The sequence below is a fragment of the Triticum dicoccoides genome, chromosome 6B (assembly GCF_002162155.2).
Source record: "Triticum dicoccoides isolate Atlit2015 ecotype Zavitan chromosome 6B, WEW_v2.0, whole genome shotgun sequence".
Classification (NCBI taxonomy): domain Eukaryota; kingdom Viridiplantae; phylum Streptophyta; class Magnoliopsida; order Poales; family Poaceae; genus Triticum; species Triticum dicoccoides.
In genome coordinates, this window is record NC_041391.1 from 133,661,734 (window position 1) to 133,678,077 (window position 16,344).

General features: G+C 45.6%; 2 protein-coding genes across 3 annotated transcripts; one reads left to right on the forward strand and one right to left on the reverse strand.

The window, feature by feature from the left end:
* Nucleotides 1-1,139: 1,139 nt before the first annotated feature.
* LOC119326003 (phosphatidylinositol/phosphatidylcholine transfer protein SFH6-like) lies at nt 1,140-6,213 on the forward strand. Of its 2 annotated transcripts, none has more exons than XM_037599717.1 (15): nt 1,140-1,293; nt 1,440-1,520; nt 2,656-2,968; nt 3,066-3,165; nt 3,248-3,514; nt 3,606-3,683; nt 3,789-3,890; nt 3,966-4,015; nt 4,112-4,211; nt 4,308-4,406; nt 4,489-4,605; nt 5,042-5,168; nt 5,258-5,655; nt 5,831-5,905; nt 5,999-6,213. In XM_037599717.1, exons 2-15 carry the CDS (start codon nt 1,487-1,489, stop codon nt 6,029-6,031), a joined length of 1,893 nt encoding a protein of 630 aa, XP_037455614.1. In that variant the 5' UTR covers nt 1,140-1,293; nt 1,440-1,486; the 3' UTR covers nt 6,032-6,213. The 2 variants fall into 2 exon arrangements, with proteins under 2 accessions (XP_037455614.1, XP_037455615.1); XM_037599718.1 differs by having other exon boundaries at nt 2,662-2,968.
* Nucleotides 6,214-6,490: 277 nt separating this feature from the next.
* Nucleotides 6,491-10,291, reverse strand: LOC119326004 (phosphatidylinositol/phosphatidylcholine transfer protein SFH12-like). The gene is made up of 12 exons (XM_037599719.1): nt 9,971-10,291; nt 9,610-9,876; nt 9,399-9,476; nt 8,874-8,975; nt 8,716-8,765; nt 8,485-8,581; nt 8,230-8,331; nt 8,016-8,129; nt 7,749-7,854; nt 7,189-7,601; nt 7,028-7,102; nt 6,491-6,906 (listed from the first exon to the last, which is right to left on the reverse strand). Exons 1-12 carry the CDS (start codon nt 10,265-10,267, stop codon nt 6,886-6,888), a joined length of 1,722 nt encoding a protein of 573 aa, XP_037455616.1. The 5' UTR covers nt 10,268-10,291; the 3' UTR covers nt 6,491-6,885.
* Between the last annotated feature and the right edge of the window lie 6,053 nt (nt 10,292-16,344).

Here is a 16,344-nt window from a genome sequence, read left to right on the forward strand (position 1 = left end):
GTTGATAGAAACACGCTCTTTTAGATGTCACACCTTATCTCGGAGATCAAACCAACCACATGCTACTTTGTTTTGATCAAATTCGAGTTTTTTACCCCATACGCAACATGGTTTTCAAGGCTTCATTTTTTCAAGTACTCCATAAAACATCAATACACTCCGCGAGCGAGACCATGAAAACCCAACGAGATAAGCACCTTATTTCATTGCCAATACTGGTGCGCAATATGTGGTGTACATACGACTGTATGTTGACTACGTCGTTTCCAAGGAGCACGAGTGACTCAAAATTAACTTGAAAGTCAAAGTTGCAATGCCAAATACTAATTGTATATATAGTACATGCACTCATGCCGTTGACTATGTCCGACACAATGTATAGGACCATAGTTTGACTTTTGAAGGAGCACGATCGACTCCGGATCAATTTGAAAGTCAAATCTGCAAGCCGAATACTAGTAGTAGCACTATTTCTTTTAACACAACTTACTAGTACTCCCTCCATCCCAAAATACTTGCCGGAGAAATACATAAAAAAGGATGTATCTAGAACTAAAATACGTCTAGATACATCCATTCTCTTGACAAGTATTTTCGGACGGAGGAAGTACTTGTATAAACACACACGCGCGCGCGCGCACACACACACGACATTGACCCTGTTTTTAGCCCGCATACAAGTTTTGTCGGAGGTCAAAGTATTGTAAAAAAATATCAACACCCATAATGTGAAGTCAATATTGTTAGACTCATTGTGAAATGTAGCTTTATGGTATATAATATATTTTCTATTATAGATTTTGATAATTTTTAATACAAATTTGGTCAAACTTTGTAAATTTTGATTTGACAAAAATATAATATGCAGAATAAAAAGAACTGGAGGGAGTACTCTCGAGCACCGGCCGTCGGCGCCGTACAACAGAGAAAAGATCAGCCGCCGGGTGGGGGAGCCGCGACACGATTCCATCAAACCCGAGGGGCCCAAACGCGAAACGGGGCCGGAACACAGCAAAGATAAAGGAAAAAAGGAGCCACCGAATTCCGGGAGGAATCGGCGAGGACACTTCCCCCAACGCCTTTCTCTCTCCTCTCTCCACACCATCGTCGTCTCTTTCCTCTCCTCCCTCCCTCCCTTCACCACCACCACCACCACTCCCCACCCACTTCCCACCCGTCCCCTCCCCCGCCACGCCACTTCCCCAGGAACAAAAAAATCCATCGGATTCCCGCCTCGGACGACGCGGCCCGCCCCGATCGCCGGCGAGCTCCCCGACCCCCGGCGTTTCTCAGGTGAGCGCGAGGCGCCCCGGACGCGAGATCCCCCGCCGGAACCGGAGGAGGGGATCCGGCTCGGCTCGGCTCGCCCGCGGCGGACGGGCTGATCCCTGTCCCTTGTTTCGCTAGGGTTTCTGACTGGAATGCGGTTTCCGTTTCAGGATTCGGAGGTTTGGCGCCCGGAGGAGGAGCGGAGGATCCGGCGCCCATGTCGGGCCACCTCGATCGCCTCGCGCGCCCAGGTGAGCCCGCCCCCGATCGCCTTTTTTCCCGCGCGCCCTTACTCCTCGATTTCCGGCGGCGCTGGTTCGATTGCCGCCCGCATTGGGTTGCCGCGCCGTGCCCGCGAGGCTACCGTGATCCGCGGCGTGAGCTGTGGTGCTTCCTTGGAAGATTGGACTAGCCGCGCCGCCTAGGCCGCTGGCAGCAGGTTTCCTGGGTTCCGACTTAGAATAGTTGTTTTTTCGCCGCTGTCTCGTATTTGGAGCCGTATGTACGCGCCGGGTCGTAGGATGGGTTTGGCGGCTGCGAGGTTGGTGACCTGTTCAATACCTTGTTGATTTGGCCCCATCGCAGGCGCTGCTGCCTGCTGTGGTCATCCGCTGGCTTCACGCGTAGTTCCCTATGCCAGGAACAGCCAGGCTAGGTTGGATTTTTGTGGGCGCTATAAACTTTTTACATCCTCGTGTCTGATTGCAAGCAGTTTGTTAGGCTAGAAGAGATGAAATCCTTTTGCTATGAGGAGAGGGTTCCTGTGCGATTTCCGCATGGCATGGTGGTGCCTTGACCTGTCACCTAATTTGTGACCAATAATCTTGTAGACAAGAACACCAGAAAATTTAATGCAAAAAGCACATGCCAATGTAGTTTGGTATATCAACTGGTGGAGGACCGGGCTTAGACCTTGTAATCAAGAGCACATGTATCTATCCTGTGGGGTTGAACCTTTTCGCTAACATCGTCTCAAAATATCACACCATCAAGTTAAGAAGGGAGATGGCTAATGATTCCGTTCATTTGATGCTACCATCCTTGTTTCTGAAACTTGGGAAGAAGTTGAACCTCTGGTGTTTATGCTAATTGTAGTTGTTATCATCTGACCCCGTAATGTTATAAAAATGAATTATTTTGTTCAATATTCCCAAAGCTTGTGTTGTTCAAAACTTGTCATGACATTAACCTTTGTCGTTTATTAATTCTAATGTTTAGGACGGGCTTTAGAACCCAATTTCACACACTTATGCTCATAAGTATGACGAGTATAATTTGATGTGGCTACTGTCTGCCAAGCACTCGTTGTTGTATCAAAGTAAATTAATGCTGCAATTTGGTGAACTTGGCATGATCGGTGGCTTATTTACCTTTTTGATGTCTCAGTCTCAGGTTTTGAAGGTTGTTCAAGTCACGATGACAGGAGATCATACGAGAGGAGATCAGATTTTGAAATCTCCGAAGATGAAAAGAAGACAAGAATGGGCTCTTTGAAGAAGAAAGCTATAGATGCATCGAGTAAGCTTAGGCATTCCTTAAAGAAGAAGAACAGGAGGAAGAGTGGCAGTCGGGTTCTCTCTGTATCTATTGAAGATGTGCGTGATCTAGGGGAACTGGAAGAGGTAGAAGCATTTAGACAGGCGCTAATTTTGGACGAGTTGTTGCCTACAAGGCATGATGACTATCATATGCTGCTGAGGTATAATCCTATTAATTATCACGCCCCTGTTACATGAACTTGGCTATAATATCTCACACTGGTGTCTATAAGCTAATTTAAAATGTTTTGTGTTTAGATTCTTAAAGGCGAGGAAATTTGACATTGAGAAAGCAAAGCAAATGTGGACTGACATGCTTCAATGGAGGAAGGAATATGGTACTGATACTATTGTTGAGGTCAGCTAGCCGAAATTAAAGTTATAATACAGTTCTGATTTGTTTGACTATAATTAACAGCTGGAGCCACATTTCTCTGTAGGATTTTGATTACACTGAGTTGGACACTGTTCTGGAATACTATCCTCATGGTTATCATGGCGTTGACAAAGAGGGGAGACCTGTTTATATTGAAAGGCTTGGAAAGGTTGACCCTAACAAGCTTATGAATGTAACAACTATGGACAGATATGTAAGGTACCATGTGAAGGAATTCGAGAGGAGCTTCTTGATCAAATTTCCAGCATGCTCTCTTGCGGCTAAAAGACACATCAATTCGAGCACAACAATTCTGGATGTTCAGGGTGTGGTATGTTTCTGAAGACTCAGTCTCCACAACTTGTCCATTTCCTTACAAGCCTGGTAACTAGCTAGTTCTGACTTGGTTCCTGCTTTTGCAGGGTTTGAAAAATTTCAGCAAAACTGCACGTGAATTAATTATGCGACTGCAGAAAGTTGACAACGATAACTACCCTGAGGTCTGGATTTCCACCCTACTCTTGCGATAAGCATAGTTCGGCATTCACATATTCTATTGTGATTTAGTCAGTTAAATATCCACCATTTTCTGTTCTATGTTCCAGACTTTACACCAAATGTTTATAGTCAATGCTGGCCCGGGCTTTCGGATGCTATGGAGCACTGTGAAATCTTTCCTCGACCCAAAAACCACTTCCAAGATACATGTAAGCATTCGCACGGACCACACTTTTTTTATGCTAAATTCACTTGATTTACTAGGTGCTATTGTGTTTCGTCAGGTACTTGGGAACAAGTGTCAAAGTAAACTGCTTGAAATAATTGATGCTAGGTAAGTAGCGTTCAGTGTACTGTTCTTGTAATACGTTGACTTGTTTTAATGAATACTCTGTTCTAATTATTCTTTTCATTTGTGATAATTGATCAGTGAATTGCCAGAATTTCTTGGTGGTACTTGCACCTGTCCTGAGTATGGAGGGTGCCTCAAAGCTGAAAAAGGGCCATGGAAGGACGCGAACATACTGAAGGTATGGCTATCAGTTTCCTGGTAATCATGTATCTATTACTAGTCACTTTCCTTTATTATCTCCTCTCTTAATGTGCTCATTATACGCTGATACCAGAAAGTCCTTAATGGCGAGGCCCAGTGTGCTCGGCAGATTGTAACTGTTTCCAATGGGACAGAAACTATTATTTCTTATCCCAAGTCTAAGTACCAAACGGTATGTCTCACAATCAATTTGTATTGTTCTATGCTTGAGTGATCTATGCGGGAATATAATTTGTTTTAACATGGAATGCCAGGTACGTGGAAGTGATACATCAACTGCGGAGTCTGGATCTGAAGCGGAAGATGCAACTTCCCCCAAAGCTCTAAGAAGTTACATCTCTCATCCTAAGTTGACCCCAGTCCGTGAAGAGGTCAGTAGTTTAGATTACATTGTGCTAAGATGCAGTTACTTATGAACAAAGAACCAGCCAATTGATCTATCACTCAAATACAATTGTCAATCAGCCTACTCTCAGGTAGCTGAACTGAAATTTGATGGCACTACTGTGCTCCAAACCACCAGTATGCGGCGGTTGATCTTAACTATTTGTATAATGACTACATTTCATAGCAAACAAAACAATTGGAACTGCCTTTCTCCATCAAACAACCTCATAGGTAGAGAAAAATAGTAGGTTCTAAACAACTAAAACCAATCACTACTCACTTTGTTGCTATCCTAATTTACTGGCTAGCTGTTTTAAATTTCCACATGTTAAAAAAGAATTTACAAACCCCTTTTCTTGTTTCTCTGTTGGGCACATGGATTGTGCTACATTGGTTTGAACTTGCCTTTTCGCCTTTCAGGTCAAGATGATCAGGGCCACTAGCTTTTCTACCCGTATGCCTGAATATGATATTCCTGTTGTTGACAAAGCAGTGGATGCAACATGGAAGAGAGAACTGCCTCGGAAGGTACCCTTACCATCCAAAGGTTTGTTCTTGTCAGTTCAATTGCAGGGTCTGAAAGATGTCTTCTGTTACTGCCAAAACCTGATATTTGCTGCTATTTCTTGAATGTAGACTCTTCTTTGGCTACCGCCACAAAGGCATCCAACAGGTCTTTGGATCAGATTATTCCAGCTCTGATGGCTTTTGTGATTGCTATTGTGACGCTGCTTCGGTCAGTTAAAGATGTTGCCACAAAGAGATTGGCAGATAAAAATGAGTCAGACGAACAAAGTTCTGCAGTATATCAAGACTGCATTCCAAAAGAGGAGTTCCGGCCCCCGTCACCAGGTCCTGGGTTTGCTGAATCTGACCTGTTCTCGTTAGTCTTGCAAAGGCTGGCAGAGCTTGAAGCGAAGGTTCATGCGCTTGAAGAAAAACCTTCTGAAATGCCTTGCGAGAAAGAAGAGCTGCTTAATGCCGCTGTCCGCCGCGTGGATGCACTAGAAGCCGAGCTCATCGTAACAAAGAAGGTAATTCCATGGCTTGCACTTCATTTTGAAAAAAAAATTCCATGGCTTGCTGCTCACTGTTTCATTAGTATGAAAAAACCACAACCCCACTCCAGAACTTGTTGTATGTGTTATTATTTTAACTGAGAAGGTCAGTACTTGTCACTTAACCTGTGCATTTTCGAAATTCATCCAGGCTCTGCACGAGGCTCTCATCAGGCAAGAGGAACTACTTGCTTACGTTGACAGGAAGACAATTGCCAAGGCCCAGGTTTGTAACGCACAAGGCAATCAGTCCTTTCATTACTGCCTTTTTCATCTCTTGATCTGTTTCTCATGCGTCATGTCTACCTTCCTGTTGCAGAAAAAGAAGAAGAAGCCGATGTCTTGCTACTAGGACGAGGAGAGAGAGACCCCCCTTGGTTCAGTTTTCTTTTCTCCGAGATGCCGGAGATGGCGTTTGAGATGATGTAAACGGTTGATCCGTTCGTTTTCCTGACAAATGTGAAAAAGACATACATGGGTTTGTAAATGGACAGAAAATCCTGACATAAATAAATGTGTTTTTGCGCCGAATTCTACCCGTTTCAGCCTGCCTGTCTTATATAAATACAGGATTGCAGGCAGAGTGCCGTTGTTGACCTGTCTTGGTTCTGCAATTTGTTTACTCCACTTATTGGTTACACGCGCTTTCACCATCACAAGCCTGACGATACGCAGCTCTAGCTGAGCTATTTGTAGTTCCATAGGATAGGATGCAAATAACCAGGGGAAACAAGACCATTGTTGCTAAGGCATCATTATGTGCCAGAGTCCTCCAGCTACAGCCAGATTGTTGCTAAGGCATCACCAATTTTGTGTCAATCACAATTCAGTTACACAACATTCTTCAGAAGCGTAAAACTGAGCAGAGTCTTTATAAAAACAAAGGCCTTACAATTCTTCTAAACACAGAAAATATGTTTCGACGAGACGCGATCGGCATAGCTAGGACCTGCCTGCTCGGAGCGCTGCGACTACTTTCACATGAAACAGTTCGATCTCTGCTCCGAAGATAAACAAAAATACAAAATCTTGTGGCCTAATGTGGGAGTAGTACTACAATTCAGCCTTGGCATTCCAGATCGTATGTGTGTATGTATGTATCCTTTCTGCTGCATTTTTCTCTCTCTTTCTCTTTCTTCCTTTGCTCCCCCTTCCCCCCCTGCAGTCGCCGGTCGCCGCCGCCGTCGTCGGTCAGCGATCTTCTCCTCACCAACGGAATGGATTCTGCTGTTGGAGACAAAACTTTAATGAAATCAGCTTGTAAGATGAGTGCTTACCACGAGCTTGAGCCTAACAGTGCCAACTGATGCTGCAGACATGCGAGTGAGCGAGAGTGCCGGGGCCTTACCATCCCCTTCTTTTTCTTCTTCTTCTCGATGTAGGCCAGCACCTCCTCCTGCTGCTCCTTCGACGTCTCCAGAAGCTGCAATGCACATTGATCCACCATTAATGTAGAGAAGGCTAGACAGGAATGCTCGTCTGAATCATGTCATGTGTTGTGCCGCTTACCTTCTTGGTGGACTCGAGCTCGGCCTCGAGGGTGTCGAGCCGGGTGGCGGCGGCGGCGAGCTGCTCCGCCTTGTCGGCGGGCATCTCGGGGGCACGCGAGCCGAGGGCGGCCACCTTCTCCTCCAGCTCGCCCACCCGCTTCGCCAGCGCATCGAACTGCGCCGTCGACACGCCCGCCACCGCGACCGGTCCCCCGGCGCCGCCCTGCCCCTGGGCCTGCAGGAGCTTGCGGTTCTTGGCCATGGCCTCCATGGTGGCGATGCCCATGGCCGCGTCCATGGCGCGCTTCGGCGCGATCTTGCCCACCCGGAACATGGCCACCACCCCCATCACGAACGCCATGAACCCCGTCACCACCTGCCGGTCCCCGGCGTCGCCGTGCTTGTACGCGTCCGGCAGCGACGCGTACATATCTGCCACCATGCCAAACACATTCCCACTCTTCGTTCAGAACCACACACAAACCAACCCCTCACTTCATTATCTGTCTCTCTCTATCTCTCTCTGCTTTTTCATGGAGTGTTTGTTTGGTTGATGAAGGGTGCAAAGGCCGAGCTGACCTCTCGCGATGGCGAGCTTCTCCGCGCTCATCTCGCCGTTCCAGTTGAAATCCATGCCCTTGTCCGCCATGGGGAAGAGATCGTCGTAGGGCGCACCTTGCGAATCCTAGGTCAGGGACGCAACAGAATTAGGCTACACAAAGTCAAGTTAGTAGTAGTACTACTACTACTACCATGTAAGGGACCAACAACAATGCTGTCCGGCTCACTACTGTAGCAAATCCGACAAATGCTACTGTAGGTGTTAAGTTAAACATATTCCTTCACCTTGGCCTCTTCGTTTGGCACCTCAGGGAGGGGAGCCATATGCGGCGGGTGTTCGATCTTGTCGTGCGCCGCCTTGGGAGAGTCGGTGGCGTCACGACGCATCGACTCTTGCTTCTGCAAAGGCAATTTTCGTCAGGGATGCGGACGATAATGTCGGGAAAGGAGGCCATGTAATCTAAAACCTGCATATATGAGTAGGAAATCTCGTGGCAACCTTTGCAGCCGGTGCAGCGTCGTCCTCGGTGATAGTCTTCTCCTCGGCGCTGGCAGGGTCCGAGTTGTTCATTCCGCATCTCCCCAAGCCACATTGCACCATCTGAAGAATCAAACCACAAAATGTTCATGGTGCCTATGCTCAGGAGTGGGTTCAGCTGTAGTATAGCATCACTACTACTTCCATTGTGCACTAGCAAATATGCATTCCCTTGCATCATGTATGAACTCTGATTGTTGGAAAATAAGCATTAACCTTTATGATTTCAGGGTCCTTCCACGGTCCTTTGTCGGAGCGCATGCAACCTCCGCCTTCGCATACGCAAGTGCCCCCGAGGAACTCGGGCAATTCACTGTTGAACCCCGCAGAATAAGAACAAAACAAAAAAAGTGAGTTCAACTGCAGGATGCTGCTGATACTAATGCAAAGCAATCTCATTTGAATTTGTCAGTGCCGCCAACTTGCAAAATCCTTTGAGTTACAAACCTGGGATCAATAACTTCCAGCAACTTGCTCTGGTACTTGTTGCCGAGAACCTAAACCCCAAGGCATGAACCGTAAACAAAAGAGATTATAATTCTTGATCAAGTTTATAAATTAGCCGATGACGGCTAAAGGATAAGAACTGGAAAGGAATGGGTTACATGGATCTTGGCTGTGGTCTTGGGGTCAAGGAAGGACTTGACGGTGTTCCACAGGAGCCTGAATCCCTGACCGGCGTTGATGATGAACATCCGGCACAGGGTCTGCATCGTCAGTTAAAATCATCAGCCGAGCATCATTTCCAGGAAGAGATATTTGGCAAACATGTGATCAATAAATTTTGTTCCTGGCACTCCTTGTCTAGAGAATTTTCTGTCCAGTACTTCTAGTTGACAACATTAATTTTACGAGAGCGCAAATCTGCTAAAAAAACAGGTTGACCATATTGTAGACAAATACAAAGTACTTCCTCCGTAGTGATCTAAACGCGCTTATATTTCTTTATAGAGGGAGTACACGATAAAATTGGGTTTAATTCTCAGGTTAACATGAAATTGCTCGTGCCAGTTAATACGCCGTATTAAGATTTGCAGAACTTTCTCAAAGAAACTCAATACCGAAGCAAGGGCCGTCAATGGAGCACTATCACTGCACACGCATCGGCATATCATATCTATATGGTATACCTCAGGGTAGTTATCCCCGTCGATCTTCTGGAGCTGCCCGATGAGATCCCTCGCAGCCTTGTTGAAGTTCTTGTAGCCCTGAGACATGCCAAACAGTGTCACATCAACTTTTCTCCAGTATGGCTGCTAGCTCTATGAAAATGCTGAAGAAACTAGCTAGGCATGGATCAATCTTCGATAATGGATGGACGACGAGCACTTAGTTAATTACCACGCCGGAGACGTCGAGGATGGTGGTGCTCTGGTCGACGTGGCGCTTGACGGAGATGGAGCAGGCCGGGAACTTGAGGGCGAAGGCCCTCTCGAACTCCCTCACGTGGTACCTCACGTAGCGGTCCATGCTGGTGACCTGCAGCAGCTTGGTGGTGTCGATGGCGCCCAGCTTCTCGATGTAGATTGGCCGGCCGTCCTTGTCCACGCCGTGGTGCCCCTGCGGGTAGTGCTCCAGCACCTGCTCCACCTCCTCGAATTGGAAATCCTGCGTACGTACGTCCAATAGTTGCATTCATCTTCCATTTTCCAGAGAAGACGGTGATGGAAGGAGATCTAATGGAGCACGCTACGCTACGTACCTCCATGATGGTGTCGGTGCCGAACTCCTTGCGCCAGTTGAGCATGTCGGACCACATCTGCTTGCTCTTGTCGATCTCGAACTTGCGGGCCTTGAGGAAGCGGAGCATCATGTGGTAGTCGTCGTGGCGCGCCGGGAGGAGCTCCTCCAGGACCAGCGTCTGCCGGAACGCGTCCACGGAGGCCGCCTCCTTGGCGTCCCGCACGTCCTCGATGGCCACCGACATCACCTTGCTGCTGCGCTGCCGCCCCGACCGCCGGCTCAGCGAGCTGCGGAGCATCTTGGAGGAGGCGCTCATGGCGCGGTGCCGGAGCGACGCCGACGACGCCATGCCGGGCGCCCGCGAGGTCGGGGTCGAGGCGGCGCCATCCGCCGCCGCGGCGGTGGGCGTCGACATGGGACGGCGGGGGTGTAGTCGGTCGTCGTCGCCTTATTTCGATATTGGATCGGTCACCGGCTAGCTAGCTAGCTATCGGGGACGGCGGCCGGCCGGGCGAGCGCCGCTGCACCACCACTGTCCTGAACGATCAACCACCGCCGGCCATTGCCACCAGTTAGTTTCCTGGATCGATGGAGAAGAGATAACAAGAACCGATTCACACGGATCGACAGGCGAATTACCTACGTACGTACCAGGGAGACGGCCTTGGGGGGAGGGTGAAATCTGAAATGGAGAGGGGAAGAAGAAGGGTGGGGACGGGGAATGGCGAATGCTAGGTAGAGTTCGTTGGTGCATGCATGGCCCCGGCCCGCCATGGGCGTCCCCTTCCCCACGAGGCTCTCCCACTATTTCAGGCACCATGGTAGCTGCACCGCTCCTAACTTTAACTTGGATCATGTCTGTTTTGATAACTGGTTTACCTAGGTCAAACTATCACGTTACTAATTACTCTCTCTGTTCATAAATATAAGATGTTTTGAATATTTCAATATAAACTATATACGGACTAAATGAAGTGAACAAACACACTAAAATGTGTCAATATATGCGAGCTGAGCATAGCTCAAATGGTAGCTTCCTTGTGGTGGAACCACGCCATCAAGGTTCAAGTCCTAGACTTGGCACCGGTGTTTAAATTTTCATGTGCGTGGGTACATTTATAGGAATGAGTGATTGTACATGTATATGGTCATCCGTGATTGTACTACGTTAAAAAATATATCTTATATAATGTATGTGCATCCGTGATTATACATCCGATTCAGAAAAAAGTTAGAACATCTATATAATGTATGTGCATGTATGTCGGCATCTATCTAAATACATCTGACTAAGAAAAATGTTAGAACATCTTATATTTGTGAACGAAATAGTAGTACAGAAGTATTCAAACAGTACGAATTAGGCTGCAAAATAAAGTAGTTAGGTCGATAACTTTTCATATCTAGTAGTCACATGTGCAGATGCTTGACTGCCTTGGAAAGATATGCTAACAAATTACAATTCAAAACAAAATCACATCGTAGGCATGGACCCCCACCTGTCGGTGGGATGGCAATGTTGGTGGGACTGAAAAATGCGTCTTGTTTATCCGAACGTTGTGTGGGTTGTTGTTCTAGAACATTCCAGAAGACCAAAGACAATTGTTTTAAAAAGAAACAAAATATGCAACACATATTTTGTTTTCTTTCTTTTAAAACTAGAAGAGTGAAACTCATCGTTGTATATCATTGTAGTTGAACAATCTTCCATGCCTCTCAGGAAGTGATCGAAGTTTTCAAGTGGAAGACATGGTTTGGTATTGAGCACGGTTGGCAAGAATACGATGACGAGGAGCTGCCTGCACGGCTACGACGGCACCAGCTGTAGGTCTAAAGTCCATGCTACATGGCTCCCTGGCGCCATGGGCAGATGCTGCCGTTGGGCTGGCTGGCGAAGAAACTGAACCTAGGACGTCCATGCTACAACGGCAAGCCGACGGAGCGTGGGTCGCTCGCAGAACATGTTCTGCGACTCATACAGTAGCTACTGGTACACACGCCCTGGTACTTGTACTAGCTACAATTAATAGGAAATTGCCAGCTTTAAAATTACTACTCCCTCCGTCCCATAATATAAGAGGGAATACAACACTTTTATGGAGTACTCCCTTCGTCCGAAAATACTTATCAAAGTAATGGATGTATCTAGATGTATTTTAATTTTAGATACATCCGTTTTTATCCATTTTTGCGACAAGTAATTCCAGACGGAGGGAGTACAATATATAAAAATATAAAATAAAGGATTGCTGGCTAGATTCGTTATTTATGCAGTTCAGTTCAGTGCATCTGTATCTAGAGAAGTTAACTGCTAGTATGAAGTTAAAGTCTGAACCAACTCCCAGATTTTCTGCAAAACGAGTTCATGAGCAAACTCTGAAAACACCCAAACTTCTCCAGGTTTCCTGCAAAATGAGTGCCCCGCAAACTGCCACCCTCAGCTACTACCTGATTGTTTAGTCTTAAATAAACCTGAAAATAAAAATAAATAAACATTAGATACATTTGAATATAAACATATAAACAGAACAAGTGGCAGATGAAAAAGAGAGGAAAAAAAATCCGACTAAACAGAAATGGATTAAGAACACATGTCCCTTTCAAAATGAAATGAATAGGGAGCTATCATTTTGATTTTCAGGAGAGATACAGAGCATATGAAATAGCAAGTTTCAGTTTCAAGATTTGGTCAACTGGTTACAATATTTCAGGAAAAAGAAAAGGCGGCGATGGTTATTGGACATTTCGGTTGAAGGCTAGGGAAACTTCCGATTTATATAAACGATGTATGGGCCAGTTTGGAGTTATGCACTTGATATGTTAATCATGCCTGCTAGACCAGAATCACTCCTTTACATGATGAAACATAGTTCAGGAAACACTAATTCTCCTGGATGAAAGGTCCATGTTAAAAGACACAGATAGTTTTCAGCAGCACTTCATGGTGCTGCCAGAAGACGGTATGATTGGAAGAAAAAGTTCAATTAGCATTCTACAGAAACATCTGCCATGAGAGACGGCGAAATGTGATTCTCTTTAGCTAGTGCGCATGCCAAACATATTACTAGTGCCAGTAAAACATGAAATAGAACTTAACCAACGACATGCTGATATTCGGCAACACCGCGGCAGTAATATACTAGTGGTAATTGGCAAAAAGTTCACAAGATTGCTCTTCCAAATCATGAACTGCATGGATTGAGTAAGAGATATATGTAAAAGGAAAACAAACTCCTAAACATGTGAATGGATGACGATGGATCAATATAGAAGCATGAGCTAAGAGATACAGTATATAGTACCCAGAGATAGATTTGACTGGTAACTTGGCACACTTCTCATTTCGTGTGGTGTCTATCTGAACGAACTAGAACATCTGCCAAAGTCTTGCTTTCTGTGTTGTCCCTCTTGCCTGAAAACAAACTCATCTGATCAAGATAGATGAACTTGAACAAATAGTAACAAACTCAGAGCTTGCCCACACTGATCAACAAATCCTACCATTAGGATACTTTAAACAAATTCTGTAGTAGATGACCTGCAAAACAACTTAATGGAAATGCACAGTACCACATGAGCCTCTGGGCACTAATCTAAATGTATAATTTTACCACCTAACTATTTCAGCTGCCTCTGTGGGGAGGGGGCAGAAGTTTCAGGTTGGCTGCATGGTGTTTTAGGATTGAAAACACGTGTTCCAAGTGCTACCACCATTTTGAACCGATGAAGAGATGATAATCAGTACTCCTTCCATTCCATAATTCTTGTCGTGGTTTTAGTTCAAATTTGAACTATGGAAAGGAGGGAGTACCGTCGTTACAATTTTAGGTAAAATTGGTGGGTCTGTCTAGATCTCAGTCGACTTAGACTTCGCGAAGTCTAAGTCGACTGACATCATATATAAATTGATTGCAGGTTTAACTAGTTCGCATGACTGGAGTCAGTTTCCTGTTTGTCTTGTGTTGGACTGCGTTGGCCTTTGTTGGCTCACCACGTGGGCTGCTGTTGGGCTGTATTGACATTGTCCATCGTTGCGCCTGTGTTTGTTTTTTTATTTTTTTATTTGTGTGTTTTACTGGAATTGCTAGAATATTGTTACGTTGGTGTATTGCTACACAACACAATGTAGCTCTTATTTTTTACATTAGCATTGCTAATGCTCTGTTCCTTCTTTTTGTGTCATCTTGTTTTTCTTTAATATTTTTTTTACAATTTTTTTATATTTTTAAAGATAAAGAAATATTTAATGCAACAAATAAAAAAAAATAAAAACTAACATAATATAAAGAAGAAGACAATTTAATTTTCTGTGACCAACGAATAACTATATGCGACCGACTAGTGTGCAAATGGGTATCAATATTATTTTGGAAGGGGAAAAAGTAATTTGCATGTGAATGACATGTAATTGTCTGCAACATGTAATTGTGTTCGATCGAGGACATGCAATTGCATGCGGCTGACATGTGTGCAACTGGGTAGACGGACAAGCAACTCCTGTGGCCGACGTGTGTGCCACCTGATGACAAATATTTAAAAAATAAAAACAATTAAGTTTGCTAGCAAATATTTAAAATACGGATTTGAATCTTCCCTCATCCCTCACAAAACAATAAAAAGTTGCACTCTCTTTGAAGACATGCAATTATAGTCGGGCGACGCTTGCACTTGCGTACATAGTAGCATCTGCAATTGCCTTCCTTCACCCGGATAGAACAGTACTGAGTTGGAGTTGCAATCAGAAGACGCGCATGCAATTGCGTAACTATTAGAAGACATGCAATTGCAGTCGGGGCGAAGCTTGCAGTTGCGTGCCTACTAGCAAACTCCCTTCACAACAGTATTAAAAATGTGTCCGGGGATTTGGAACAAGTAACTCTTCTCTCTTTTAATATGCTCCTTTTTTGAGAAAATGAGCTCTGCTGTCAGAATCAGATACAAAAAATAATGTTCATCCTTGGAAAAACAAAAAAATGCAAAAAGAAAAAAGGAAAAAAATGTGTATGATTTCAAAAATAAGAAAAAAACACATACTGGTTGTGAGATCGGGTGTTTGATTTGTGTTTGCGGGCATGGCAGAAAACAGGGGTGTTTGGTGCTTGTGTGACACATAGCGAGGGTAGGGGATTCACGGGGGAGCTTCCCCCTTTCGACCAAGAAAAAAAGTCTAGTTGCAAAAAACTTTTGTAAAAAGACATGTAGTTATAGTCTAGGGGACAACGCTTGCAATTTCATGACTAGTTGCCCCCCTCTCTCTTGTTTGCGCCCCTCCGACAAAACAAAGGCGCCTAGTTGCCACTACGTTAGAAGACACTAAGTTGCGACCATGCTAGAAGACATGCGGTTGCATGAGTATAGTCAGACATGCAACTGGACACCTCTCTCTCGTTGTCGCCCCCTTCGACAAAACAAGGGTCCCCCCTAGTTGCGACCAAGTTAGAAGACATGCAGTTGCGTGCCCGTTGTGGGGCATGCAACTGGCCCCATCTCTCTCGACGGCGTCCCCTCCGACAAAACAAGGGTCCGCCCCAGTTGCAACCATGGTCGAAGACATGCATTTGCGTGCCTAGTGTGGGACATGCAACCGATGCCTCTCCCCATACAACAAAAAATGGAAGTTGAGTTGCAACCAAGTTATAAGGCATGCAATTGTGTGCCCATTGTGGGACATGCAACCGGTGCCCCTCCCCGTATAATAAAAATGGAAGTCGAGTTGCAACCAAGTTGTAGGACATGCAGTTGCGTGCCTAGTGTTGGACATGCAACTATGCCCCATCTCTCTCGATGCCGCCCCCTCCAACAAAGCAAAGGTCATCCCAGTTGCGACCAAGTTAGAAGACATGGAATTGTGTGCCCATTATGGGACATGCAACTGGCGCCTCTCCCTGCATAATAAAAATGGAAGTCGAGTTGCAACCAAGTTATAAGACATGTAGTTGCGACCATGGTCGAAGACATGTTGTTGCGTGCCTAGTATGAGACATGCCAGTGGTGCCTTTCCCCGTACATAAAAATGAAAGCTGAGTTGGAACCAAGTTATAAGACATGCAGTTGCGACCATGCTCAAAGACATGCAGTTGCGTGCCCATTGTGGGACATGCAACTGGCGCCCCTCCCCGTACAACAAAAATGAAAGTCGAGTTGCAACCAAGTTATAAGACATGCAGTTGCGACCAAGTTAGAAGACATGCAGTTGCGTGCCTAGTGAGGGGCATGCAATTGGGCCCCATCTCTCTTGACGCCCCCTCCGACAAAACAAAGGTCATCCCAGTTACGACCAAGTTAGAAGACATGGAGTTGCGTGCCCATTGTGGGATATGCAACTAGCGCCTCTCCCCCCACAACGAAAATGGAAGCCGAGTTTGCAACCAAGTTATAAGACATGCAGTTGTG

Excerpts from the sequence above, each read along its gene's own strand:
- LOC119326003 (XM_037599717.1), top strand. The coding sequence starts at position 1,487 with ATGTCGGGCCACCTCGATCGCCTCGCGCGCCCAG. Across the intron at positions 4,212-4,307 it reads AGGACGCGAACATACTGAAG|AAAGTCCTTAATGGCGAGGC; the intron begins GTATGGCTATCA and ends CGCTGATACCAG. Across the intron at positions 5,656-5,830 it reads AGCTCATCGTAACAAAGAAG|GCTCTGCACGAGGCTCTCAT; the intron begins GTAATTCCATGG and ends AAATTCATCCAG.
- LOC119326004 (XM_037599719.1), bottom strand. The coding sequence starts at position 10,267 with ATGAGCGCCTCCTCCAAGATGCTCCGCAGCTCGCTGAGCCGGCGGTCG. Across the intron at positions 7,602-7,748 it reads GAAGCTCGCCATCGCGAGAG|ATATGTACGCGTCGCTGCCG; the intron begins GTCAGCTCGGCC and ends GCATGGTGGCAG. Across the intron at positions 6,907-7,027 it reads AGAAGAAAAAGAAGGGGATG|CAGAATCCATTCCGTTGGTG; the intron begins GTAAGGCCCCGG and ends TGTCTCCAACAG.